Consider the following 21701-nt stretch of genomic DNA (forward strand, 5'->3'; position numbering starts at 1 on the left):
AAACATCAGATCACTCTCATTGAAAACCATCCATTCTCCAAACCACTTGTCCTGTGTAGGGTCATGGGGGTGCTGGAGCATCTCAGAGACATCCCTACTCTCACTCCCTCCTAAGATCTTCAGTTCGGCTAATCTGCACGTCTTTGGTTTGTGGAGGAAACCGGAGGACCCACAGGAAACTCATGCCAACTCTAATAAATCAGATTAATTTATTAGTTTAAATAAATATTAGTTTAATTAGTTTAAATTAAAATTAACATGAGTTTAGTTTACTAGTTTTTATCAGTTTTATTTAGAAAAGTATGACATAATATAAAGATTACACAAAAAGTGTTTGTAAAGAGATCTGTATGCATTAGCAGAAATGATCATCATCATCATCATCATCATCATCGGTGAATCTGGCCAATAGCGGAGCAGCTGCTCGAGCAGCTCTGGAGAATGATCTCCACACGTCTGTAACTGCTGCTGACCCCTGCCTGACCACAGACTCAATCCTGCCTCACTAAGGTTCCCGGTGAACTCGCTGACCTCTGTCTCATGTGCTCTGGACTGTTTGCTGTCATCTTCATTTGAATCCGTCCTTTTTTCCAATAAACTACATTTTTCCTCTCACCCTGTGCTTGAGTTCATTCCTGACACAATTTCCAAGTGGATCTCTGCAGACATGAATGTTACCTTTTATCTGTCTGAAATGCACGTCCCCCCAGGTGAGAGTTTTCCACGGGATGGCCATTAACCAGCCATGTCACATCCGTGGACTGAGCTGACTGCCTTCCCACAGACACCGTGCAGCTGATCTCCAAACGTGAGCCTGAAGGTCAGCAGAGTCATTGAGATTGGGTTAGCTGTTTGATAATCACTATATCACAGCGAGCAAACAAACACTGGGCCTCATTTACTAATTGTGGGAATGTTTTAACAAGGTTTTAGAATTAATCATTCATCAGATTTTAAAGATTTTAAAGTATATTATTTTCCCATCTCAATCCTCAGAGGTTAGAGGATGAGATTGTGAAGAAAGCCCTTTCTGCAGAGAGTTTGGGTGTTTTATGCAAACAACATCTAAGCAGACAAACGTACGCTCCCTTATTTAGAATAATCCAGATTTGTCAACAATTGAACATGTGCACATAAACTGCTTTTCAGAAATGTGTGAGAACTTCTGCAACTTAAATACAGAAGCTGTATGCAATTAACAGTGAATGAAATCGAATATGAGCAATGTTTGCTTTATGTCTATATTACTCATAGTAGTCTGAATAACTGAAGTCCACCGTCATGAAGGACAAACCAAATCTGTTTACTATAACTTTACTCAAAGATTATATTAACACATGACCTTGTCAAATACTTTTGCTAATATCTTCATTGCCTTCTTACTACATGTTCCCTGTGTTTGCCCCTGGTGTTGAAGTGTTTCCTGTTCCTCGAGTCATTCTGAAGTCCTTGGTAGTTTTTAGCTCCCTGATTGTCCCCAGGTGTGTCTGTAAGTCTGTTACCCTGTGTGTGTGTCAACCCCAGTGTTTCCTGTGTTCATTGGCAGGTGTTGTCATTCTGTGTCTATAAGTTGGTGGATTCCTCAGTTCAGTTTCTTATGGATTTATTCTGTTCGGTTCCTTGTGTTCTGGTGTTTTTATATTTGTTATTTCATTATTAAACTTTATTTTCATTTGAATCCAGTTCACCCTCGTCTCTGAGTTTGCCCAGCATTACACTTCTATGATCAGTAACCGCTGAGGATTTATTTGAATGATACGGAGTCCCGCACATGACATGCAGGAAAATGAAAATTGTGCACACGATTTACTATTTCCTTCCCTTGATTAATAAATCATGCGCACAATCATTTTTTCCTGTATGTTGTCACACGTTGTTGCAGCAAAGGATGAGATGTAGGATCTAATGGCAGCAATTTACAAGTTTTAATGGACAGAACTCAGAATCACCAGAACAGGGAACAGAACATCAATGTATCCATAACAGAGAACTGACCAAGAACAGGCTGAAACACAGGCTTAAATACACTGAACAAACAAAGGAACTCAAACTAGACACACCTGAACATAACTAAACTCTAAACATGAACTAAACAGAACAAAACTCAGATCCAGGGCTCTGTAGAATGAGGATGTCATATGTCCATTATTATGGTGTAAACGTGTCCCTAAACAGCGTGTAAAATTCAAATACAATTGGCTGATTTTTTTTTTTTTTTAAGTTTCATTTTGTATTAAGTACAGTGCATTTTATTAAAATTATGCAGTACTGTCATACTATATTATGGACAGTGGCATGAAAAGTATGACCTTAATATAAACATATTATTTAAACATCTGACAATAAACACATAAATCAATATGTTAACAGTGTGGACTCACCAACATGACTTTCAATGAAGGATCCGTTCACAGGAAACACAATATAGGGGAATGAATAACTTGATGCTGTGTGAGTATTAGGGAGTAAAATTAAATTGTTATTTTAATCAGTTTTAGATCAGTATGTTGGTTAAATATTTATATAATTTAAAAGGAATCTGTGATACTTGCATGTGAAAGCATTGAGATTGTTAGAGGTGACAACTTCTGGTGCGGCACTTTCTGATTCTGGGGCTAAAGAAATGTTAGAGTCATCATTTGTTCAACTGTCCGACAGGTTTAGAAAGGAAGAAAGGTAACATGCTGCTCATATAACAGTGGCACAACATCCATGTGACTCGGGGAATGTATTTACCTGACACTTGAACTCTCCAGGTCCTGCTCACGTTGTATCGGGTATTGTTGAATATCACATTTAGCCTACAGGTGTAGAAGCCCTGATCTTTCACAGACATGTTTCTGATGGACAGAATTATGCCACTCTCTATTGTATACTGTCCTCTGCCAACAGGGAGCGCTGTGCTCTGAAAATCCTGTGAATTTAAGAATACAGCCATCTTAGAAACATTTTTTGTCATTTCAGTTGGATTATTTATTTACATGTGCAGTGACCTACCTTGTACCACATAAGATTTTCTTTCCTTGTGAAATATCTCAAATGGGGACAATTAATTTTTGTATCTTCTCCTACATGTGCGTTGTAGGTCATCATCACGTTTGGCTCCTCTGCCTCGTAAATCGTTACAGAAATACTCCCAGTGAGACAGAAAGTGTTGCTCCTGAGTGAAAAATGCATTACTGACTATATGTAGACTAACTAAAACAAATGTAATCATTTAATTCAATTATCTAAACCATTTTAAAACTGTAATAAAAAAAAAAACATGCAAACATATTTGCCGATTGTGCTGGAGTTTCTGCTGGATTTAGTGCATAAATCATAGTGTTTCCATATTACTACATTTCATATTTCAAATCCAGTTTCCAATAATGTTTCCTTCACACCTTTTATTTAATGATTAAAGCTTTCCATAGAGCAACTTCCATACTAGATTTATTTTCAACTTTCCAGCTTTTAGGACTATTCATTTGTGTTCCTAGAGGGTTTAGGTCCCGTCCTAATCAAACACACCTGTCTGGAATCAAGTAATATTTTGAACAAGACCTTGATTCTGTGCTTTATCAGGGTCAGAACTAAATTCTGCGGGTCATGGACCTCCAAAAATGGTATTAAATGGTCTATAGATTATTCCCCAGTTTCACAGATAAGGCTTAAAGGTCCCGTTCTTCGTGATCCCATGTTTCAAACTTTAGTTAGTGTGTAATGTTGTTGTTAGAGTATAAATAAAATCTGTAAAATGTCGCCTACATCGAACGGCCAGTTTGGACTACATCCCTCTACTTCCTTCTTTAATGACGTCACTAAAACAGTTTTTTGACTAACCTCCGCCCACAGGAATACACAAGAGTTGCGTTTGTAGAGTGTGTTTGTCGCCATGTCGTCGAAACGCTGTTATTTTCATCCCGCAGTCCAATCACCGGGTCTGATTCCGGCTCAAATTGATAGGGTAAAATTAAAGACATGTTTACAATAACACTGAGCGCGTGCATCTCCACGTTATGGTAAGAGGCGTGACCTTTCCGGGCAAGATGCGCTAAACTGCTGTCGAATCACAACACAGGAACCGCTGGCACAATCAGAACTCGTTACGTATTTCTGAAGGAGGGACTTCATAGAACAAGGAAGTCATCAGCCCGTTTTTATGACAGTGGAAACAGCGGTATACAGATAAGTAAATTATGTGAAAAATACTGTGTTTTTTTACACGCGAAACATGAACACATGTTATATTGCACACTATAAACACAATCAAAGCTTCAAAAAACCATGAAAAACGGGACCTTTAAGCCAGTCCTAGACTAAAATGCAAGTTTGAGCTGTTTTTACTGAAAGCAACTTGCCGAATGACACTGACAGATCTTAAAATATGTCAGTGTCATTGTTTTGTCTTAAGATGCACACCAGTAATGTTTTTTTTTCTAAAGCATGTTTATAAAAGCCACTTAAATGTCCTAATTGAACTAAGGCCTAACCCTGGCTTAATCTAAGCCTTGTATGTGAAACCAGGCCTATATTTAATATGTCAAATTCATTTGCATGTTTATTTTTTGCATAAATCACATCAAACATTTTAAGAAAATAAATTGCTCTTATAAATGCAAGAGTGGTGTGAAATACATCAGACTGATAGTTAGAGTTAAGGAATGCTGGACTCATATTTCACCCCAAAATCAAAAGTTAAAAAGATTTTTTAACATTATTTTTTGACATATTAACATTTCTATTTAGCTTTCTGTAAATAAAACATGATATATTAATAATAATATGTCATTTAAATGATAAAGTGTGTTGTAAAGTACTATTGTAAAAAAAATATTATGGTAGTATTTGTTGAACTGTATTTAATTTATGTTGATTTCCTTCCCTGAAATTTAAATTGAGAAAGTAAACAGGAATTGAAGAATGAATGAGGTCTGACCTCAAAGTGTAGGTGAATGTCCCGGAGTCTGACGGATGAGATGGAAGGAGCTGGACGCCGCGCCCGCTCTGCTTCACCCGATCCCGGCAGCTCTTCAGACTGCTCTGGTTCCTCAGGTTGGTGTGATCAATGTGGAATGTTGAGCTGTGGTCCACTTGTAAATTCCTGTAATTAATTGCATCTTCAAGAAATGGGAATCTGATGATAACCGCCTCGCCTTGAACTTGATATTCCGGGATCTCTGGACCCACAACCTCACAACTACCTGAACCAATCACAGGAGCTTATTAAACAACAGAGAATAGTACTGTTATTGTAATTATGCAAGCAGAGTATCAACCCCTTACGGAACAAAAATATATGGGAATATACTGCTAAATATATGCGATATATTACATAATACATTTCCATATATGGGAAACTAGTGCTTATATTTTTCAATATTCTGCAATATATGCATTGAACATGTATGGCTATATATTGATACATACAAAATATTTATAAATGAAGACAAAAATAGCATTACATTCATAAAGTTTTATCCTTTGTTATGTGAATGTATTGTACACACACATATACACACATTCATGGAATGAGTTATAATCAGTGGTTACAACAGACTTCTAGTTCCCAGCATGCTTTGCTTCTGACTGTTCAAGGAGAGTAAATGTTAAAATTCTGAGCTAGTTCATGTGTTTTGCTCAATATTGATATAGGAGGAGGTCTGTTAGTGTTTAAAGTTGTATTATTTTGGAATTGAAAAGGTTTTCTGGTATGTGTAAGCTTTTGGGGTCATCATTGTGCTGAAGAGTAGAGTCTGAGGTGAGGTTTATGATTGGCTGAACACCATTAAGACTATAACATGACTATGACGTGTAGGTGTGCTTTTGTTAACTAACTTGAAAATATGAAACATGTAAAATGTAAATAATTATAAAATATAAGAAATATGTTACACAATATATTTTACCATGTATGTGTTTTGCATAAGTAAACATATCTGCAATATATTATTCATGCCGTTCCATATCCAATCACATATAAATCTATATATTATGAAGTATGTTAACTGAATATAAAATTACATACATTATGATATATTAGTAAATATATTCTTACATATTTTTCAATAATATTGAAAAGTGGCAATTCCTTATGTATTATTCAATATATTGTAATATATTTACACAATATATTTTTCTGTATATTTTCAAATATACTGTTAAATCATGTAATATATTGATCATTCATATATAGGGAAATATATTTTCTTTCCATAAGGGACATCACACTTTACTGAATTAGTACATTTGACACTAGGGTATTCAGATGTCTGTGTCACGTTTCTGCCCACTGCTGTCTTCTTCCACTCCCCACCAGAGGTCTCTGTTTCAACATTAAGACTTTTCAGTGCACACACGCAGTCACTTCACTCTGGACTACATTTCCCACAATCCCTCACCTAGGAACCAATCATGCACTCACACCTGTTTCCCATCAGTGACCCTTTATAAGCTACACTCACACACACACACTCATTGCTGAGTATTGTTTAGCCCTGTATTCGACCTTGTCGCCGGGTTTCCTTGTCCTTGCCTTTGCCTAGCCTAGCCTAGCCTAGCCTTGCCTTGCCTTTGTTTTTGACCCTGGAGTGTTTTCCTTGTTTGATAATCGTTTGCTGCCTGCCCTGACCATTGCCTGTGTTTTGGATTACTCTTTTGCCTTGACCTCTTGTATCTGTTTGCTGGTGTTTGACCTCTGCCTGTATGATTATGCTCATTTTAATAAAGCCTGCACGTGGATCTTCAACTCCGTCGTCCAGTTCCCTTCGTTACAGTCTGAGTGTATCAGGGACCAGATGGATACCATGGGTCCTAATGTCCGGAAAGTTCAGTAAAACAGTGTTTCTCAGTCCTGGTTCTGGGGACCCACTGCTCTCCCTTATTTAACACACCATCAGCTCATTGGGTGAGAAGAACTGAACTGAGTGTGTCAGATTAGACAGACATACAAAATATGGTGCGTCCCCAGAACCAGGATTGAAAACCACTGCTCTAAAAAAACGTAAATATGTTGAAGTTCACACTGGCAGTGACTTACAGGAACAAATTGAGCACATTCACGTTCACTTTAGAGCTGGCAACTTCCAGCGAAAAATGGTTGAGAACAGTTTATACAAATGAGCAGTGACTTTCTGCAACAAATACCAGTTGGAGTGAAGCAGAGCACACATGATTAATCTCCTGTTAGATAGCAAGATGTAGCCACAACCATATCACCCTGCAGCTCAAGACTAGTTGCCCGCTGAAGCTAAGCAGGGTTGAGCCTGGTCAGTACCCGGATGGGAGACCTCCTGGGAAAACTAGGAAGCTGCTGGAAGAAGTGTTAGTGAGGCCAGCAGGGGGCGCTTACCCTGTGGTCTGTGTGTGTCCTAACATCCCAGTATACAGGGACGCTATGCTCTAACAAGCACCATCCTTCTGATGAGATGATAAACCAAGGTTCTGACTCTTACCAAGTTTCTAAATCCCATGGCACTTCTCATAAAGAGTAGGGGTGTCATGGCCAAATTCCCTTATCAATCATGGCTTCCAAAAATCCCCATCCACTGAACTGACTCCATCTCTCTCTCCTCTTCACCTATAGCGGGTGTGTGGTGAGCGCACTGACGCCGGTGTACTGTGGCTGCCATCATAGTATCATTGTTTTTAATATTATATCATTTTCTTAGTCCATCCATTGAAAACCTATAGGCAATCAATAATTTCTTCTAAAGAGATCACTTTATACGATGACAGATTTTAATGTCGGATTTTATTCATTTATAAACTTTGCTCAATGTCACTCAATGTATTTGTGTTTTTACAATGGGCTATTTTTGTTGCAATCCACAAGACAGTTTGATTTTAAACAGTGAATAAAAAAAGACAAGTAAACAGTCACCAATAAAACAAATTACTAAGAATAGCACAAATGAATATAGCAGAATAAAGATGAAAATAAAAATAAACTGCTTAAAGTTTTTCAGGTAGGTCTAAGAGTAGTAGGGCTATTCAGGTAAGAAATACTACAGAAACTGAATGAAGTAATCAAACGTAAAACAGCTGGATAGTCCTCATTGTAAAAAAATTACATACAGAAAAAAAGTTGTTAATCAATCAAGAGCAGCAAGTGATTTTCTCTTTGTCTTTTGTTGTTTGATTAACATTAACAACATATGGGGCGCTATAATACACCCAGTGCAATGCGGCGCCAGGCGCGACACAAGTGTTTTTGGCTAGTTTCCGCCCAACGCAGTTATCATTTTCATGTCCTGTGCCATGTTGTTTAAATAACACATGCATTTAAAATAACAAACCCCCATGGGCGTGCTGGTCTGAGAACGAGGTGTGTTCAGGCGCATTGTTGGCGTGTTGCTATTTTGAGGAACTGAAATAGACTGCGCCATTGACCAACAAAAACCTGCTCTAAAGTCAATGACGCAGTATTTTTATTTAAAGAGTGTGTTAGTAATATGCGGGTGCACAACATCCATAAACTCTGATTATTACACACACAGGGATGTGCAGCAGCACACACACATGCCTAATATATTTTCCGGGTGCTGGATCCAGGCCGTATCCAGATCAGATGGAGAACCTGTGTCTGGACCTGACTACAACGTAGCCCAGGAGACAATGGGCCTACAGATCCAGTTCTGGCTGCATCTATAATTCAGATTTTTAATCCCCGTATCCGCTTATATTTATTTATATATAATCTATTTTTAATCTCTATAATAAAAATGTATAATTCAGATTTTGATCTCCATATCCATTTACATATATTATATATATCTTCCAAGGGGTTTTTTCCCTCCTAGGACTTTTTTCCCAGTGTTAGCACGCTGGGTTTTTCTCCTAGGGGTTTTTTTCCACCCCTGGGAGTCAGCCGACATTGGCTTAATGTAGCACCATCTTGTATATGTTACATATTACCACGCTTGCTTGTACAGCTTATTTTTAACCACTTCTCTTTTTTCTGTGCTTCTAATATGTAAAGCTGATTTGAAACAATTACCAATTGTAAAAGCGCTATATAAATAAATTTGACTTGACTTGACTTAATATTAAAAATCAAAAGGATTACAATGTAAAAGATTATTATTATGTGCATAAAGATAAAAATGCTTTGGTGGAATCCGACTTATCCCATAGATGGTCTGCTCATGCTTCAACCTCGCGCACAAGCAGATCCGTTTCATCGCTAGAGAAGAGTTCAGTTTTTCCTCTTGAAAATTCCACCATATAAATAGCGAATCCGCCATGACTCGAGCGCAACTGGCTTTTAAAGGGAATGGGAGATGAGACTCTGGTTGGTTTATTGCATGTTACGCCCAAAACACACCCATGGCTCATAAAGAGAATAGGGACAACCCTTTTAGACCATGCGCTGGGTGCACCGACCATTTTTCCTCTCCAAAAGTGGATTTGAACATGTCCTAAGTGCACTTGTGCCATGTGCTTTAGACCATGTGCTTAGATCGTTAAAATAGGGCCCAGAGAGTGCCATGATTATTAAGCTGCTTTCACTTTAAGATCTGACACACATTATACCAGTATACACAAGTTCTTTCTAAACTGTTTGTCTCACAATTGTGCTTATGTGAATACTCAGCCAGACTGACATTGTAACAGTTGTAATATTTCTGTGTATTTGACGGTTTAACCGCATTTGGCACTCACATACTGTATGAGAGGCGGCTTTATGTGCACACTTTGGATGTGAGCATGGGAATAAAAATTATGCTCAATCCCTGCAATCCTGCACCGAAATTCAGACCAAACGTTCTCATGATTTAAAGTGAAAGTGAAACGTGACATGTGAAGGCCAATTATGCTAACCCATTTGTCCTCTGCATTTAACCCATCCAGTTAGTGCACACACACGAACGCACACACACACACAGCAGTGGGCAGCCATTTTTGGTGTGGCGTCCGGGGAGTAGTTGGGAATCACTGCAGTAAGTGCAGAATAAAAAAATGCTATATAAATTATAAATCGTTAGTTCACGTACAGTAGTAGTTTATCTTTACAGCCAGCCATGCATCCATTCTCCAAGCCGCTTGTCCATTGTTGGGTCGCAGGGAGGCTGGAGTCTGTACAGAAGGCAGGAAAACTCCCTGGATGGGTGAACAGTCTATCACAGGGATAGCACACGCACACTAACACCTACAGACAATTTAGTGTCTCCAATTCACCCATGCTGTATATGTCTGGATTATGGGAGAAACCAGAGAACTTGCAGGAAACTCATTCAGACACGGGGAGAACATGCAAACACACTCCAACCCTTTTCAGTTCAGCCAGCTGGTCACCAGGTGAAATAGCTCTGTAGTAGCCTGTGTCTTCCTTGCCGTCAGGGTCCTAACTTCCCAGTTGGTGGTTCTCGCCATGTGGACCACAAGACTGGGACTCAATTATAAAAATAATCTTCAGAATCAAATTCAAAGAATCAAAGGAGTAAGTTCCAGAGAGATGCAGTCCAATTAATATAGTCATCAGAAGAGCCTCAATCCACTGGTCCTGTCCAATCTACAGTCTCTTTTGTCGTCATTGGTTCTGCCCAGCTATAAGTCTCCTTCATTGCTAATGGTCTTGTCCAGCATCCCTCCATCCAGTTCCTCAGCCCTACCTCCACTAGCTCCTTTTTTCCTTTGGCTCCTCTTTTGGTGGCTCCACCCAGCTTCTCTGATTTGTCTTGGGCTTTCCGGTCTCCAGCTCTGCCTCAGGCCTGAGTCCGATCCTGAGTGCTCCAGCTCGGCCCATTGACCAGTTGGTTCTGCCTCAGCTCCTCCCTGTTCTGTTTTGGTTTTGTTTTCACTGTTCTGATTGCCTTAGTTCTCGTCCTGGTTTGTTACTATGGTTTCTGATGAGTTTCATACCTGTGTGTATAATCCCTTAGTTTTCCCTGTTCGGCGTTGTCACTTGTTTATTCTCTGTGCTTAAAATTCCTGATTACTGTTCTTTCTTTGTCTCGCTCGTTTGAGGATTACACTACTAGGGGTGTAACAGTAGATGTATTCATCCTGAACCGTCATGGTACAGATGTCACAGTTCAGTGCATACAATCAGACAACAAATACTGTCAGTTACAGGCGATCCAGAAGGGGGCATGCACAGTAATGCAATGCTGTTTGCTAACCACCACAACAGGAAAAAGAGCAGAAGAAGAAGAGACATTTGATGAACAAAGCAGCAGCTAGACCATATTAGCTCAGTACTGCATTGGCTTCCTGTTAAACATCGTATAGATTTTAAAATCTTGCTAATTACTTACAAAGCACTAAATGGTTTAGCTCCCCAGTACCTGAGCGAGCTCTTAAAGCATTATAGTCCTTCACGTTTATTGCGATCTCAGAATTCAGGCCAGCTGATAATACCCAGAATATCAAAATCCTTGATAACGCAGCCCTGACGTTTCAGCTAAACTATCCCCTGCGAAGGCATTTCCCTTTCCTTTCCCTATGTATAGATGAAACGTTATCAAAATTATTCCAGTTCGCATAGATCCGCGGACACAACTAATTTTTCTGTATTATGTGGACCAGACAAGTAATTTGGCAAATATCACTTTTTTAAAAAGACCAAACACTTGCGCACACACACACTCAAACACACAAACCTATAGACTAAACACGTAAATGAACAGCAAGAATGCATTAAAGGTAGTCTGTCTTCAGTAGGAAAGGTGTCATTTAAGCAGCCCCTAAAGTAACAATTAACCATTTTTACAACAGAAGTGATTCAATCAAAAAACAACTTTAGCTCGATACAGATTTTCCTACTGTCACTGTTAAGCTGCTGTGAAACAATATGTATTGTGAAAAACGCTATATAAATGAAGATGACTTGACTTGACTTGACTATGCACCAACCCAAATGTCCACAGTTTCCATTAAGGCCCCACATGGGTTAGCCCATATGAAATGAACACTGCTCAGTGTGCACACTACAGGCTGTTGAATGAAACACAGAAACATGCTGGAGTTAATGAGTGTTACAATAGCTGGTTGTGAGCATTAACACGCACGACGAGGAGGATAGAAGATTTAATCCACAAGGAAGGTAATCCACAGACAGGTAAACGAGGACACAACCACACTACACATGACCGATACCGGACCACAAAAAAGACTGAAAACACAGGGCTAATATACTCAGGACACAGCTGGTGGTGATCATGAGGTGATCAGTGACTATGGGAACAAACTAGCAGTGCTGTATAAAGTACTCGAAAACCATACTTGAGTAAAAGTATAGATATCTTACCAGAAAATGACTTTGGTAGAAGTTAAAGTCACTGTTTAGAATGTTACTTGAGTAAAAGTTTTAAAGTATGTGATATTTTTTGTACTTAAGTACGAAAAGTTTTTTTCGCCAAAAACAACCAAGGCAACGTAAAAGTGCATTACCAACGCCGACAGATGAAAGAATTCAATGGAATCAATTCAATGGAATCAGTTCAATGGAATCAATTCAATGGAATCAGTTCAATGGAATCAATTCAATGGAATCAATTCAATGGAAAGGATTCTGGAAGAGAAGACAATGCTGAATAAAGTCGTAGTTTTTGTTATTTTTGGACCAAAATGTATTTTCGAAGCTTCAAAAACTTCTAACTAACCCACTGATGTCACATGGACTACTTTGATGATGTTTTTATTACCTTTCTGGACATGGACAGTCTACCGTACATACATTTTCAATGGAGGGACAGAAAGCTCTCGGACTAAATCTAAAATATCTTAAACTGTGTTCTGAAGATGAACGAAGGTCATACGGGTGTGGAACGACATGAGGGTGAGTCATTAATGACATTATTTTCATTTTTGGGTGAACTAACCCTTTAAATCTCTCAAGATCTCACCAGAGGAGGATTAAACAACTCCATAAACATCATTACCAGCTTCATTTATTACTAACCAGATTGACTTTATTTACAAAAGTTGTTATTGAGAATTACGAGAGGTTTAAATGTTGATGATTTGTTGAAAATAATAGTTTGGCTTGATGTCACCATTATCAAAGTCACTGTTTGCTTCAGTTGTGCAGTTTGACTCGTCTTTTTTAGTGTTCGTTTTTCTCTGGCTGCTATAGCTGTTTGTTAAGACAGGAGAAAATCTGTTTAGCTGCTTGATGACAAGAATATAATAATCACATAGTCACTTAATTCACTGATCTAATGACTGAGCTTTATATGAGTGAAGTGTTGTTAACTTTGTGCTGGATCTCTTCTAGAATTACAACAACAAAGCAGTTTTAATCAGAACATCTGAATGAGTTTTAAAACACGTTGTACACTAAACACTTTTAAACTCCTGTTAGATTTACTCACACGACTCAGACATCAAGAGTCAGCATAGGAAACTCAATAACGGTGACATGCTTCATGCCGCTATGCATTCTGGGAGCCATAGAAGAGTTTTGTATGAGGCACCCAGAATGCACTGCGGCATGAAGCATGTCACTATTAGATAGCCTACAATAATTTTCTGACAGTGTCAGAAACTCACATCATCATCGCACAGTGTGTTTGCTGCTACGACCAGCCAATGAAAACGACATGGCGCTAAAACTTAAAACTGCTAACCTCAAGCTCTTTTCCCTTCTTCTTTCACTACTTCCTTTTTTTCAGCACACATAAAAACTACAACTGGCAAAGTGTGATTCAACATGGTGTTTTGTTTACCAGTAGCGCATGCTGATGACGTTTTATCGTGCATCATAGCCCACGAGTCCACAGGTGTCATCACTGTACAGCCTGCATGCATGTCGTAGCCAAGTATAATAGATCATGTCGCACAGTGTGATTTGAATGATCTTGCAGTGCCCAGGATTAAGGCTGTGGCTGAAGTCAGTTGTAGTTCTTGTTGTTCCTCTGTCCTTCAGTGTTTCTGCTCATTATAACCTCATTATCTCATTAACTCCAGCATGTCTCTGTGTTTCATTTAACAGCCTGTAGTGTGCACACTGAGCAGTGTTCATTTCATCTGGGATAAACCATGTGGGCCTTCATGGAAACAACAGACAAAACTAGCTGTGCTGGCTGGGACGCTGAGTTTCAATTAATGTTTGTGACAAACAAACTTCAACGAAATGAAACCAGGATTGCATCCTGTTTGTTTTCTTTATTTTATAAAAGCACAATTTTTAGTTTATATTGTGTTTATTTGTCTTACTCTTATCTGTATACCCATAAATGATGGAGTATTTTAATTTGTTTCTGCTGTTAAAATGAGACAAAATCATTTGGTTATGTGCTGTTTTGTGTCAATTTGTGATTTCCTGAAAAAGCATAATATTCAACTTTGTGCATTTGTGCAGAGACAGTGTAGGCCATGAACAACACATTAATCAAATGAATATGTTTGAAAATAGCCATTGCATCCATTACACTGGCTAGAGTGCATTCTGTGTACTGCTTAGTGCTGATTACACTAAAGGAGGCTGGGCGGTATTACCTCAGGGGGGAGTAAATGCCACCAGGTGGAACACACTGTCATTTGAACCACTGTCTGCACAAGATGAATGAAATAACCCTAGCATTGGGGATTTGTTGCTTTTTCCTGTTACTTAATCATTTTCTTTCTATATAGTCAACGTTTACAAACAAATTTGTCATATTTAAAACATTTGATTCAATCACCAGGACATAACAGTACGATCTTCCTTAAATCATTCTGACGATCAGCACTTTGAACAGTTAATTCGATAGCAAGCAATGCTACACACATTTCAAATAACCACTGTTGCAGAATTAAAGATGTTACAGTAATACCTGCTGTAGTTGCCACATTACAACATATCTAACTTATGCAACTGACACATCTAAGTTTGAAATTCTTGGAAACACTTTAAAAAATGTTTCATTTGTTAACATTAGTTAATATATTAACTAACATGAACTAATCATGAACAATGCATTTGTTACTGTATTTGTTCATCTTGGTTCACATTAGTCAAAAAAATACAGCAGGTCATTTTTTGTTCATGTTAGTTTACAGTGCATTAACTAATGTTAACAAACACAACTCTTGATCTTAATAATGTATTAGTAAATTAATATTGAAATGAACATTAACAAAGATTAATAAATGCTGGAGAACTATTGTTCATTCTTAGTTCATGTTAACTAATGTAGATAACCAAGGAAAAAACTTTGTAAAGTGTTACCAGATTCTTTAATGAAAAGAAAGTTCAAAAGAACAGCATTTATTTGAAATAGAAATTTTTGTAACATTATAAATGTCACTTTTGATACATTTAATGTGTCCTTGCTGAATAATAGTATTAATTTCTTTCATTTCTTTAAAAAAAAATTGGTAGCACTTTATTTTACAGTTTTTTTCTGGTACATATATAGTAATTATGTTGTACATACAGGTAAAAGAGTGGTAACACAAGGTACTTACCTGACATGTATGTACATGGAAACTAATAAGAAACACTGCTGTACTTTCCAATGGTACATACAAGGTAACTACTTTGTACTTATAGACAAGTGTTGGGTAATAACAGGTGCTTACTTACAGTGTCCGTATATGATAACTAACAGACACATTAATGTACTTACTAATGGTATGTACACAGTAACTATGATGTACTCACGGACAAGTGTGGACACAAATAACGGACACTTACTTAACTACAAATGTGTGAAACAAATGTGATTATCAAAATGATACACTGCACTAACTATACAGCACTTCATAGTGTTAATACTTAACAAGTAGTCCTTTTAAGCAAGGCTTGTGACACATGACCACTGAGTATCATCAAAATACCCCTATTGGACCAATCGGTTAAGTGAATCATTATCCAGTAAAGATTAGGCAAGTTAAACTGCAATAGTATATAATCCAGTACTCAAGACCATGCTTACCCCCCCCCCCCCCCTCCCCCCCAATTTAGCATTAAGAGATCATAAAACACTATATAAAGTACATACATAGTGCAGCAAAACAATTACTCTATTTCTTGAGAATTTTGTTTTTTAAATGGCATCAGTGAGAAAACAACACTATTTGGTAAGCCTCTGTTTTGTACTGTTGTTAACATGCACACACTGTAATTAAGTGTCCGTTATTTGTGTCCACACTTGTCCGTGAGTACATCATAGTTACTGTGTACATACCACTAGTAAGTACATTAATGTGTCTGTTAGTTATCATATACGGACACTGTAAGTAAGCGCCTGTTATTACCCAACAGTACAAAGTAGTTACCTTGTATGTACCATTGGAAAGTACAGCAGTGTTTCTTATTAGTTTCCATGTACATACATGTCAGGTAAGTACCTTGTGTTACCACTCTTTTACCTGTATGTACAACATAATTACTATACATGTACCAGGAAAGCACACGTACTGTAAAATAAAGTGCTACCAAAAAGTCTTTCTGACACCAAACTTTTGATCAGTGGTGTATGATATTACGAAAGCTTTCTATTTCCAATAAATGCTGTTCTTTTGAACATTCTATTCATCAAAGAATCCTGAAAAAAATCACACTGTTTTCAACATTGATAATAATCATAAATGTTTCTTGATCATCAAATCATCATATCAGAATGATTTCTGAAGGATCATGTGACACTGAAGACTGGAGTAATGATGCTGAAAATTCAGCTTTGATCGCAGGAATAAATTACACTTTACTATATATTCACATAGAAAACAGCTGTTTTACACTGTAATATTATTTTTCAATATTACTGTTTTACTGTATTTTTAATCAAATAAATGCAGCCTTGGTGAGCAGAAGAGACTTCTTTTAAAATCAATTTAAATCTTACTGATCCCAAACTTTGTGTGTGTGTGTGTGTGTGTGTTCTGTAGTGTTGTATAAACTCATATTTACCTTTCAGAGCCAGTGCAGAGTTAAAGAATGATCTCATGGAAAGTATGACAATGTATGTGCCAAAATCAAAGAGACGCTATCAGGAAACATGACAATCAATACAAAAACACTAACAAGAAAAACTGTTTAAAAAGATACAACATAACACCACCATTAATATGAATACATGTTGATCTACAGAATCTAAAGCATATCTAAATTCTGTAAACTCTAAATACCCCAATAAATGATCATAGTGATTATAGGCAATAAGAACTCTATATTCATAAAATGTGTATCTTTGAACTCAACTCATCTCTGCATTATTTAATAATATATATGCTATAAATATGAAATATATAAAGACATTCAATATTTAATCTCTCACCTGCCTATGGATGATCATGATGATGGTGATGAACGATTATATTAAATTTGAAGCGCTTTGCTGACAGAAGTACAGACAAAAGCACATGGATAAGCAGTTGACAGTCCTCCGTGTGTCTGTTTTATGGTCAGGTTATGGGGGAAACCCTAATCCCATGCAAACAAAGCTTCCTCATCAATAAGTGGAAATTCCACATTTCCAAATCAAGTGCTGATCAAACTCACCTCTCCACAGAACATGTAGATGAAGACAAAGACCTGCACAGACATACACTACCGTGTGTTTGCTGGAAATGACAGTGTAAATCTTGCTTCAGAAGCGTAAACAGACATATACTGTTATGGCACATGACAAACTGTGTGAAATCACACACACAAAACAGACAAAGCTGTTGGACAGATGTGTGTGTGATACTGTGTATTTGACCATATAGTAAGCTTGATTTATGAAAAGGACACTAGACATTTAAATCTCAGGTGATTTGATCACAAGTATAGACGGTATTCATGTTTATGTGTACTTCATGTGCTCTGTCTGACGCAATCATGATGTTCTAAAACAAATGCCAATGTTTGCACATTTTGGGGAAAAAGAGGAAATTGATGACATTTGCAGTTCCCCTACAGACATCTATTATATACATACATATATACATATATAGTTTTTATATGTAATTTTAGAATAATAGAATTCCATTATATGAAATGAAATGTAATTTGTTTTTAGAAGAGGATTATTATTATAATTATTAATTAGATTAGTCTATTCTTCAAAGACCTCGGTGAACGAAAAGCCCTCAACCACCCATTCACATTCGTTATTTTAGAGAGACAATTAAAGTATATGTTTTCACACAAACACTCTTATGTGGACTACATGCAGGCAACATGACGTAAAAGACCTCAATGTTGTCACGTTCTCCGCTGAAGTGTGACAATAGTAGTTGTTCCCTTTAAATAGCCGTTACATAAAGCTGTCACGTTCAGTGTATTTTTTGACATCGTCACTTTTAATGATTATTCATTACATGACATTGAATCAATCTCTTGTCCCGTCATCAGTTTTTCAGATGTCGTAACCTCACATAGTGTAATGTACTCTTCAGTCCTCAAGACAGAGACAAGATTGCATGTGAAGAGATTTCAAAGTCTTCTTGCCCCACATGTGTGGTTAGTTCTGACCTCTAAATGGTCATATTCATTTAGCTCCTTCCTTTCTCTATTTCAGCTTGAGCTCTACCAGCGTCATGTTCAGTTTGGTCTAACTTTTGTCAGTTCTCATTTCTGTGCTTTTGTCATGTTTTGTTTTGGGTTTTGTTTTTCCCTGCTCCTCATGTAAGGGTTAGGGTTAGGGTCATGGCCACGGAGGCCACTCACAAATTTTCTGTGCCCCATGTCAGGGCTAGGTGGACTGCCCGGGTCTTTGCTCCAGCTGGGTAGTTCACATCTCCACTGGCCTCACCACGACCACCTGATCCTCCATGGTGTACCCCTTCACCCTTTGATCCAGGCCCGCCTCAAGCCCACCCAGACCTCTACCACGACACACACGGGGATAATGAAACACTCAAACATCTCTTCTGGAGCGGGATGGATGATATCCTCAGCCAGATGCTGCTGTTGGGGGAGGACCAATGTCCTTTCGCCGAGTTTGTAGACTGTAGGATCCTTCCTCACTGTGGGAGTCGTCAAGGACAACAATATCATCTCCGACTCCATGGCACATCTCTGCCTGCTCCAGACAGGACCCATCGGCCTAGCCTGGAGTGTCCTGGACAGCATGTGAGATCTTCTGCCGCAGACCTGACTTTGATGCCCTAGCCCACCATGGATATTGAGCCAGAGCCAGCCAGCTCTTTCGGAGCTACAGCCAGAAGCCACCTCCGTCCCTAAGCCGGAGCCCATCACCAGGTCCATCTCAGAGTCTGCGCCGGGGGGTAGTCGGGAAGGCTCAGATCATTACCATACGAATAGTGTACTGTCTGTAGGGTCACATGTTCGCATTAGCGTTAATGAGGTCACACACATTGATGTACTACATCCCCTTTTTTAAGCGTAGTATCAAAATACACAACAGGTGTAGACTCTACAGCTGCATTTACATCAGAATTCTTCTTCACAATGAACATTAGTTTACTCTTCTTTTTTAATACGTACCTTTAGTAGAACAACAAAGGTATTTTAGATCTGAAACAGTAGCAATAATAATAATAATTTTATATATATAGATAAACGATGAATGCAACAGTATATTAAGCACTTCAGTCCTTGTATTTTGGGTTATGGCGAACAGTACGTCCAGACCGTGTCATATAACGAGCGGCTCTCAATCGTACATGTGTCTGAGAGGTTATTTGACCTGTGCTTATTTGTGTGGGAACATCAGGTGTCTTTGGAATTGGATTATTGACTTTGGCTGGAGCATGGATTACCTAGTTTCCATCATACTGACTTGGCATAGGCTCTTTCACAGATAGGAGGTGTCTGCAGTTTATCCTATATTCCTTTCCTCCAGACAGGATGATTAAAGATCTTGATTCATAGCAAACTTCCTTCACCATTCCTTTGCTGTTATAACCATGTGGGCTTTGCATCCTCACTACTCGCCCTTTTGAGAGTGCGCTTAGTTGTTTACTGATTTTATTGTAACTGTACTTTTGACACAGTCTTTTCTTTGTGAGCTGTGCATGAATCTCTTTGGAGGTTCCAGAGGCAGGGTGGTGTGGGTTTGTCTGGACATTGGTTTCTGAGCTGGTCCCATAGGAAAGAAAAAACAAAAGTGAGATCTCTAACATCTCAAATGTTTCTCCTAGACATAAATGAGGTTACTTCAACATCAAATTAAAACTTTTGCTCGAGTTTCCTGCTTCTCACACTTGTCTCCTGAGACAAAAATCGAACACTCTCACATTAGTCTCCCCTAATGTTTTAGAAGAGATCTCAACAACATCACACACTGTGCTCAGACTTTTCTCCTTACCGAGAGACTCTGGATCGCTCTGTGATAGGGACCCGAGCGGTCACAAGGAGAATCACACCAGGCATCCGTTAAAAGGTTGCTCCAAAAGAAGTATAATACTTTAAAGTCAAGGAGGTGCAAAAGGTCCATAAAACAGTGGATAAGAGCAAAATAAAAACAAAGGTTACAAAAACTAGCACTGTTGAGGTACTAAAACTAGCACCAACTTCTCTCACTAACTTTTTGAGACCAAAGTTTTTTCCTGCTCAAGCTGCATCGACAACCTTTGCATTAACCTCCAAACCACTCTGTTCCCCTGCCTCAATTGTAAACACCCTCAAATACAGTATTTTATCATTTTCCTGCCTTTAGTTAACTGGAACATTCTCCTTAGATGGAGATTCTGGATCTCTCACATTGTCTGTGAAGAGGACCCATGAAAAGAGAAGTATCTCTTTAGCTTCTGCATCAACTTGCTGAGGTCAAATTGTGAAGCTAACATCAAACAAGCATTCAACCAAGCAGACAAGTGCACAGACAGGCAAACCACTGGACAAATATACAAGCAAACAAATTACTTAGACAAATGAACAAGCAAGCAAACCAAAAAGCTAACAAGTAAACAACAAAGTAAGCAAGCACACTAATTAGTGGGTGTACCTTGCCTAACCTTTATCCCTACGATTCATAGAGATCAGCCATTGCATCCAGACCAGTTGGGTGTTCCTGACATTCTCAATTATATGTGGATAACATAGGATTAACATACTGGCTGCTGACTGTGGCAGTACTGCACAAACCCAATTAAAATAGACGCTTGTTACGATTATGGTAACGTTACAAATATATTAAAAAAACATATATTGTTTTTTTGATTAAAATTACACAAAAAAGGAAAAACCAGGAAGAGCAGTGTATTATGAGAAAAATATAAGTTGCTTACCATTGTTGAAACAGACTTTGCAAAAACTACATCCCACAAGAGTGGACGTTCACAAAATGAACTTTACTGAACAACAAGTATAAAATTGTTAATAAAAATTATACATAATTGAAATCACGCATTAAAATCTTTACTGAGCTATTGAACAAGTATAAAATTGTCAATAAAAGTTATACATAATTGCAATAAAGCATCAAAATTGAACTTTACCTAACTATTGAACAAGTGCAAAATTGTTAATAAAAATTATACATAATCTAAATCAAGCATCAAACATAATTTGCAGTAAAATTTCAGGCCAGCTGATAATACCTAGAATATCAAAATCAACTGAAGGCGGCAGATCCTTCTCCTATTTGGCAACTAAACTCTGGAATAGTCTTCCTATCACTGTTCGGGAAGCAGACACACTCTGTCAGTTTAAATCTAGACTAAAAACACATCAGTTTAAACTTGCATACACATAAACCATTATCTGCTTCTATAATTCAGATCATGTAAATTGTTAGGCTGCATAGATCAGGTCAGCCGGAACCGGAAACACTTCCCAAAACACCTGATGCACTCGCTACATCATCAGAAGAATGGCGTCTACACTAATATTAGTCTCT

The 21701-nt window shown here is 38.0% G+C and overlaps 1 protein-coding gene across 1 annotated transcript; it reads right to left on the reverse strand.

Annotated features, from left to right (window-relative positions):
* Positions 1-537: 537 nt before the first annotated feature.
* Positions 538-17714, reverse strand: LOC125269566 (interleukin-1 receptor type 2-like). The gene is made up of 8 exons (XM_048192465.1): positions 17190-17714; positions 16823-16898; positions 4922-5186; positions 2998-3160; positions 2737-2914; positions 2553-2615; positions 2382-2447; positions 538-814 (listed from the first exon to the last, which is right to left on the reverse strand). The coding sequence occupies exons 1-8, from the start codon at positions 17205-17207 to the stop codon at positions 675-677; spliced, it is 969 nt and encodes a 322-aa protein (XP_048048422.1). The 5' UTR covers positions 17208-17714; the 3' UTR covers positions 538-674.
* Positions 17715-21701: the final 3987 nt, after the last annotated feature.

This window comes from Megalobrama amblycephala, linkage group LG6 (genome assembly GCF_018812025.1).
Source record: "Megalobrama amblycephala isolate DHTTF-2021 linkage group LG6, ASM1881202v1, whole genome shotgun sequence".
In the NCBI taxonomy this organism is placed as follows: Eukaryota; Metazoa; Chordata; class Actinopteri; order Cypriniformes; family Xenocyprididae; genus Megalobrama; species Megalobrama amblycephala.

Coding starts and splice junctions, on each gene's coding strand:
- LOC125269566 (XM_048192465.1), bottom strand. Junction 2,915..2,997: donor AAAATCTTATGTGGTACAAG/GTAGGTCACTGC, acceptor TTAAATTCACAG/GATTTTCAGAGCACAGCGCT. Junction 815..2,381: donor CTTCATTGAAAGTCATGTTG/GTGAGTCCACAC, acceptor GCTGACCTTCAG/GCTCACGTTTGGAGATCAGC.